We start from the raw sequence: 8,276 nt of genomic DNA on the forward strand, positions 1-8,276 counted from the left end.
TACATTGAGGTATGCAATTGATTGATTAAAATCAGCCTTTATAGCGTTTCTCGATTAGAGTAATCTAGTACTGAAAACGAAACCAATAAGCCACTTCTGTAAATCCATCCAAAATATAAGGGCATTTTCGTCAAATCATCTTTCTCCATCAAACTCAACAAAACTGTAGATAAACATACACATATCTCTCTCACTCCTTCAATCACCAAAAAATAACAGTTTCATTAACTTCATATAATATCTCCATTTTCAGTTTCCTGAATCTGCTAGTACTTCGTTACACACGGTAAATTTTTATTATTCTCACTAATATTCACATTTATACTTACATTTAAGTAAATATGTTTATGTTTATGTTTATTGTTGTTTGAATTTTTGATTTTGAGCTAGTGATGTGATGCTATTTTAGTATATATAACTGAAATATATGATGCTATAATTGTGTGTTGACAGTGAAATACATTATTGCATGCTCGTACTTTGACTATTACGTTGAGTAATCACTTCAAGTATTTGTTTGTATATACCAACTCGGTATGAAATTGAATTCGTGATGCAATTTGTTTTTATCCTTTTTCGCCCAATTATATATGGTAATTAGTAATAGTTGATGTTGCGATCGTTAGGTAAAATATTAAATTTCGTCAATTGTCATATCATTTGATTGATATATCTAATTTCGTTTTTGTTTGCATTTATATTTATATTTTGAATTTTGAATTTTGTATTTGTTTATTTGAAGAGAACATTATATGAAATTTATACGGAGTACTTGAATAGTTAGGGTTTTGAATAGATCCGTTGTAAAATAAGCTGAATTTGTTAAATGGACTACTGTCGTAGTTTTTAGAAATTGTAAGAACAATGTACGGTTTGAATGTGTCATATATATCATCATGTGATATATAAAAGCAAACACTGAAAATTGTGGTCAGGTGAAAGAGATTCTAATTTTGTATTTATTTGGTTAAAATGTTGCAGAATTGGAATATGCGTACCAAAACTGGGTGAATACAAGCTCTCTCTTGCTTCATTTTTGGAAATACCTTCAGTGGAGATATATAGAAAATCAACTTTTACAGTTTTACTAGTAAAAAGGACATCTCCCATAACTTTTGGAGCTATTCATCTCAAGGTGTTCTTATAAGACACCTAGCTTTTTTACACTGTGAAGAATCAAGATTTTGTGGTGAGGGCCTAATGAGACAAACACAATTATGCAAATTGTATCATATCATAGTTACAGTTCTATGTGGATGTAATTAGCGGGTTGGGTTAATTGAAGAAGGGGTTAATTAAAAGTAATTATTAATTATGGGGTCAATTAGTAGAGAAAAGGAGATGGAAAAAGGGTTGGATGGTGCTGAGAAGGTGGTTGTTGCTGTTAAAGCATCCAAAGAAATACCTAAAACTGCTTTGGTTTGGGCTTTGACTCATGTTGTTCAACCAGGGCACTGCATTACACTGCTTGTAGTTTTACCTGCACAAACCTCAGGTAACATAATTTCTTGATTGTGAGTTGTGACTTGCACTATGCTATTATATTTCATAATTCACCGTTACAATTTTATCAAGTTATAAAAGGTAGAAGGTTTTCCCTGTTTGGGACCCGGGAGGGCGAGTGATCCGACCCCATACTCTGATGTACGCATCCCAGCAGGATTACTCTATGGCTGTTTCCAACCCATCCATGGCTACAACTAAATATGCGTCCTACACGGGATTCGAACCTGAGACCTCTTGCAAGGAACTCAGGATCCCAGCCAACCACCGGGCTATCTAGTGATGGTTAATTTTACCAAGTTATGTTGTTCCAAAAAAATGTATCAGGTTATGGTTGTATACTGGTTGACTATGTCAAAAGAATTGAACGCTGCAAATTCAAATGTCTTGATGAGTTTCTTTTTAGTAGTTAAGTCAATCATATATTAATTGTTTTAATCAGCCAAAGCGTACGTTTTCCTCCAATTTAGGTAAAAAGTTATGGAAATTTCCAAGATTTACCGGGGACTGCGCTAGTGGCCACCAGAAGTCTTTTATCGGAACAAGTTCAGAACAAAAAACTGACATCACTGATTCTTGCTCCCAAATGATCCTTCAGCTTCATGACGTTTATGATCCTAATAAGGTTTGTTTTTCTTTCAATCCATATGGTTACATATTGATTGATGTTTAATAACATTTTGGTTTATAAACTAATGATCCTTGTGCTGATTATGTTACAGATCAACGTGAAGATAAAAATTGTTGCTGGATCACCATGCGGAGCAGTAGCTGCAGAGGCCAAAAAAATTCAAGCTAGTTGGGTTGTATTGGACAAGTACAATTATTAACTAAATTCTTATCACATCTCTTTGTTTTGCCTTACTTTGACTAACCTTTTAGTGTATTAAAAAATTTGCAGGAAACTTAAACATGAACAAAAGCGATGTATGGAAGACTTGCAATGCAACATTGTGATAATGAAGAAATCACAACCAAAAGTTCTCCGTCTGAATTTAATTGGATCACCTAAGAAGGGATCTGAAGCTGACCGTCCACCGCCTTCGACGAATCAGTTGTCTGGTAAGCAAACAAAAACCAAAAACTTGTCTGTTGATTCCGTTAGGGGACCAGATGTTACTCCAACAAGTAGTCCCGAAGTATTTACTGCAACCGAAGCTGGAACCTCGTCAGTTTCAAGTTCTGATCCTGGAACTTCGCCTTTTTTTATCCCGGTAACCAATGCTTCCTTAAAAAAGGAGAAATCATTATTATCCGAAAAGGAAACGGATCTCGTGGATTCAAGTTCGGACTCTGAAAGTGAGCAACCATCGTCGTCTTCCTCTAGCTTAAGGTTTCAACCATGGATGGTTGACCTAGTTACGTCAAGCTGTCAACCATCATCGTCTTCCACATCTCAAGACATGTTCAGGAGGTTATCGAAGCTTGATAGAGATAGTGAGCATGGAAGCCATAGAAGTGATATAGAGTTTAATGGTAACGTTAGAGAAGCTATATCGTTGTCCAGAAACGTACCTTCAGGCCCACCTCCGTTGTGCTCAATATGTCAGCACAAGGCACCTATATTTGGAAAGCCTCCAAGATGGTTTACGTATGCTGAGCTGGAGCTTGCCACTGGTGGTTTCTCTCAAGCGAATTTCTTGGCTGAAGGAGGATTTGGGTCCGTACACAGAGGTGTACTGCCAGATGGACAGGCTGTTGCTGTAAAGCAACACAAACTAGCAAGTTCTCAAGGGGATCAAGAATTTTGCTCTGAAGTTGAAGTGTTGAGCTGTGCTCAGCACCGAAACGTTGTTATGTTGATTGGATTTTGTATCGAAGATGGAAGGAGGCTTCTAGTCTATGAATATATATGTAACGGGTCATTGGATTCACATCTTTATGGTAAGTAATTTCTATACTCTAAACCTCAGGTATATATGCTTTACTTACGAGGCCAATATTAGTCTATTATATTTATTTCCATTCTTCAATCCTGTTTATACTTTCGTCTAGTTTTGCTTTGAAAAGCTGCCCTCAAATCTGTTCTGAATAAAAAGATGGCATTTTTTGGGCGGATGGGGCATTATACGCTGGTGACTGTAACCCTAACCTTTGTCCGGACTTTGTCATGAAAGCAGGGCGTCATCGAAATCCATTAGAATGGGCAGCACGACAAAAGATTGCAGTTGGAGCTGCACGAGGATTGCGATATCTTCATGAAGAATGCAGAGTTGGTTGCATTGTACATCGCGACATGCGGCCAAACAACATCCTCATTACCCATGATTTCGAACCTATGGTACATTCTTTAAAGTTCATTCTAAGTTCACCTCATATCTGTTTGAGGGAGACTGCAACTATAATTCACATTTATAAAGTGTCTCTTTGATACAAATGATAATTTTCTGATATTTTGCAAGGTTGGGGATTTTGGCCTAGCAAGGTGGCAGCCTGATGGTGACACTGGGGAAGAAACAAGAGTAATCGGAACATTTGGGTTGGTCTTCAATTTGATTCTTTTTTTATGGTTCGTACCATTTTTATCATATTGTGAATAATTGTGTTTCCTGTTCTAGATACCTGGCCCCTGAGTATGCACAAAGTGGCCAGATCACCGAAAAAGCTGATGTATACTCATTTGGAGTTGTATTGGTGGAACTTGTTACCGGACGGAAAGCAGTGGATCTAAATCGCCCTAAAGGCCAACAATGCCTCACAGAATGGGTGAGTTATAGGCAGACGATTTGGGTTATGTTTCATAACAAAAGATTAAAATCAAATAATGCAGCTAGAAATGGAACATGTCAAATGGGCCTGACAGAATGAATGGGTTAAAACATTAAAGTTGTCCAAAGTGTATTCTTAGTGCATATAACCTCCTAAATTGATCGTACTCAACACACATAGGTTAATTAGAAGGTAATTTTTTAAAAAAAGGAATAAAAGGCTTTTGCTGGTCAACCCGAGTTGGTCTGTTTTGCATGTTACCCAATCTTGTAAATGCCCTCATTTGTGATAATTGTTGCTCTAATATGTGATAGGCACGCCCATTGTTGGAAGAAGAAGCCATTGATGAGCTAATTGACCCGCAGCTAGGGAACTCTTACGCAGAACAAGAAGTTTATTGCATGTTGCAAGCTGCTTCTTTATGCATTAAAAGAGATCCACAGTTACGTCCTCGCATGTCACAGGTACTTTGTGGTTTGGTTCTTTTTTCTTTTTAAATTTTCATCCATTACTGATGTGCACTAACCAAAAGGTTCAAAATTATGGCTGCCAATTTCACTAGTTGATATCTTTTTTCTTATTATTGATCATATTAGAACCTTTTCCGTTGAGCTCTAAAGTTGGCTAAAATGGAAATGAATGTTTTTGAATAATTTTTGCTACAAGGTGCTACGCATACTAGAAGGCGACATGGTCATGGATTCAAGTCATGAAGTTGGGAATCGTAGTGGTAGGATTTACATGGATCATCAATAAAGTCCAATGAGGGACACATTTGAAGGTTTCAGCACCAAACTTTCTCTCGAGTCAGCACGTCTTTTGTACTGGCAAAGAGAAAAGGCCAGGACGACTTCATGTGAAGATCGTAGGTAACGCGAACTCCAATACAACCAACCTTTTTTTTGTTCATCTTGTTGTATGATATTTGTCCTTGATTAGTTAGCTTTTATGTAACTTCTCCGAAATGGAAAAAGGAAACCCCACAAGATGTTGGTTTTAAAACCACGGCGAATATATTCTTTTGAATGGCACGAAGAATTACGATCAGAATAAAGCAAATATCTAGAAGAATAAGCACTCCCATTGATATACTAACAAGTTAATTTATGTGGTAACATAAAAAAGGTAGTTATAAAGCAAATCAGTAGAATGTGTACAATTTTTTTTCAGTGAAGTAACACTCACCATGCCTAGTTTCTTTCTTTTCGAAACTGAAATTGCTTCGAAGAAGACCTAAACCATGTTAGTTGCCATCAGTTCCTATCAATTTTATGAGTAATCAGGTGAGTTAAAAGCCTATAGTTTCAGTACAATGAATCTCAGTTTACATTATTAATTATTAATGAACCAACATAAAAATGTAGTTAACCAAGTCTCCAACTCTGCAAGTAACGTGTACTCTAAATTTGATCATAATAATAAGTAAAAGTTGAAGTTCAACAATAACAAACGGATAACTTTTTCTTTATTCGGATATCCTTACGGGGCGTGCATATTTAGTCGCATATACACACTCAGTGTAATCGGGTTATCTTCCGTTTCTAACCATTTTCCTGACTATTATCTTGGAATGGTTTTAAAATAAATGAAATGTTACATTCAATTTCACGATATTACAATTTACTTTGTGTTATCCTTTCTCTCTTAATTTAATAATTTTGAATTGACTTTTTTTTTTCTTAACTTTAACTTTATATAACCAGTTTTGTATTATATAATACATGATGAAATTTATTTGAATAAATAAAGCTTTATATGTGTTTTCATTGGTATAATTTTCATCAAGTATTATATAACATAACAAAAAATTTATTTACAGTTACAGTTATGAAAAAAATCAAACATGACAATTAAATTAAAAAGGAGGAAGTAATAACAATTAAATTGAGGAAGTAATAAAGTAGTAGGTAACAGTCATTTTTGTGTGTTTTAGTGTAACAAGCTGAATTTTTGAGAAATCCAACTTTGGAAATCGAATATCAAAGTGAACGACAAATTTTAAAGTGTGAAAGGACTAAAATCTCGTGTTTTTAAGTCAGTAACCATAAAAAAAAAAAAAAAAAAAAAAAAAAAAAAAAAAAAAACTAAATTTGTTTGAATAAATTCTATCAAACGACTATTTTGTTTGTTTCTCACATAAAATACAACATATAATCAAGTCAGGATTAAGCATAAACACATAATAACTGCTACTCCAATGAAAAATCACTTGTACAGTACAACTACTTCACTTACTAAGAATCACCAACCAAATAACCGCCAGCTTCATCACCATCTTCATCATCCAAACACAAATCATCAATGTTCCTAACAACACCATGAACAACCACAACCACAAACCCTACCAAAACCCCAACCAACACATTAACCGTCGCACCACAAACCAACAACAAACCAATCGTCACAACACTTAACACAATCAACACAATCCAATCACCAATCACACGATTCACAATCACTAACGGCTCATCACGAAGAAAGTAAAAAAACAACCAAGCAGCCATCAACAAAACAAACACGATCAACGAAATCGGTTGCCATAACAAACTGATAAACAGAATTAGTAACATAATGATCGCGTAGTTCATACGGAAGTAAGTGGCGTTTGTTCTAATACGTGGAAATGCTTCTGAGAAAATTGAGTGAGGGAAGTTGAATGAGGTGAGATTGAACATTTGTTTCCATGGACGACGTGTGCCGAGACCTGATTTGATTCGTTGTTTTGCGCGGGAAAGGTATTCGAGATTTGTACCACCGGCGCCGGAGGAAGTTGGAATGGTGCCGTAAGTTGTCATTGTTTTTAATTTGTTCCGAGGAGATTTGAGAAACGGAGGAGTGAAGATTGGGGCGGTGGAAATGAGGGAAAGAGAGCATGGCATGTGACTTAGGCGCGTTTATATATATATATATATATATATATATATATATATATATATATATATATATATATATATATACCGGAGGAAGTTGGAATGGTGCCGTAAGTTGTCATTGTTTTTAATTTGTTCCGAGGAGATTTGAGAAACGGAGGAGTGAAGATTGGGGCGGTGGAAATGAGGGAAAGAGAGCATGGCATGTGACTTAGGCGCGTTTTTATATATATATATATATATATATATATATATATATATATATATATATATATATATATATATATATATATATATTGGTAGGATCGAGAGGGAAGTAACCATTCGGGGGAAGCGGGGGGAAGCAAAAACTTTTTTTTTTTTTTTTTTGCGTTTATTGAAAAAACTTTGTTCACGAACATTATAGATGAGATGAAAATATGAACATTTAGTAGAGACACTTTGTGATAAATGTTTTTATTTTGGCGGAAAAACGCTCGAAGAAGTATATATAACAATTATCGTATTTTTCGAGCGTATTTTGAGGTTTTAGCCTTGTATGCCTTGTATTCTAGCGAAACTGCGTATTTGTGCATACTGTGTTACTTTATTACTCCGGAACCTTGGCACACGTGTTTTATATTCATATTTACTTTAAAACGTGCCTTGGTGTATGTAGAATGCTTAACTTGTCCATTGGATGCTTTATAACCGTTAGTGTTATTTACCGTTACGATTAAAACGCGGACTGCGCGCACGTTTGACTTTTGTCGGAACCGGAACTTTTGGACTGCGAAATATTAATTATTATTTTCTAATAATAATTACCTGGGCCTTTGGATGCTTAATTTTATTTATTTAATTGCTAAAGCCCAATAGTTAGCCTTTTTGGACTTTTTACCTTGTTGGGCTCAAGCCCACCCTACTCTAGCTAGTGACCCAATTAATTAGTCCAAGTATTATTACTAGTGGCCCATAATAATAAATAAATAATAAATTAATTAATTAATGAGTTATACTAGCATAATGGATAAGGATTATCAACTTTGTTACATAAGATTCTAGCAAAAGGACATACTTTAGACACCATTAGCCAAAAAGTGAAAAGTTTGTCTCCCCCCTCCCCCTTAAAACCGTCCACCATCACCACTACCACCTTTGCCATGTCATCAATCCATGTGATCACTAATTGCCTATAAATACTAGCCATTTTCC

General features: G+C 35.4%; 2 protein-coding genes across 2 annotated transcripts; one reads left to right on the top strand and one right to left on the bottom strand.

The window, feature by feature from the left end:
• Positions 1 to 214: 214 nt before the first annotated feature.
• On the top strand, positions 215 to 5,242 carry LOC139845645 (inactive protein kinase SELMODRAFT_444075-like). The gene is made up of 10 exons (XM_071835913.1): positions 215 to 286; positions 982 to 1,495; positions 1,974 to 2,128; positions 2,226 to 2,320; positions 2,405 to 3,387; positions 3,624 to 3,784; positions 3,906 to 3,982; positions 4,062 to 4,209; positions 4,527 to 4,676; positions 4,879 to 5,242. The coding sequence occupies exons 2-10, from the start codon at positions 1,315 to 1,317 to the stop codon at positions 4,966 to 4,968; spliced, it is 2,040 nt and encodes a 679-aa protein (XP_071692014.1). The 5' UTR covers positions 215 to 286; positions 982 to 1,314; the 3' UTR covers positions 4,969 to 5,242.
• Positions 5,243 to 6,446: 1,204 nt separating this feature from the next.
• On the bottom strand, positions 6,447 to 7,014 carry LOC139842935 (PRA1 family protein F3-like). The gene has a single exon (XM_071833033.1). The coding sequence runs from the start codon at positions 7,005 to 7,007 to the stop codon at positions 6,447 to 6,449; it is 561 nt and encodes a 186-aa protein (XP_071689134.1). The 5' UTR covers positions 7,008 to 7,014.
• Between the last annotated feature and the right edge of the window lie 1,262 nt (positions 7,015 to 8,276).

Source organism: Rutidosis leptorrhynchoides, chromosome 4 (genome assembly GCF_046630445.1).
Source record: "Rutidosis leptorrhynchoides isolate AG116_Rl617_1_P2 chromosome 4, CSIRO_AGI_Rlap_v1, whole genome shotgun sequence".
Taxonomy (NCBI): domain Eukaryota; kingdom Viridiplantae; phylum Streptophyta; class Magnoliopsida; order Asterales; family Asteraceae; genus Rutidosis; species Rutidosis leptorrhynchoides.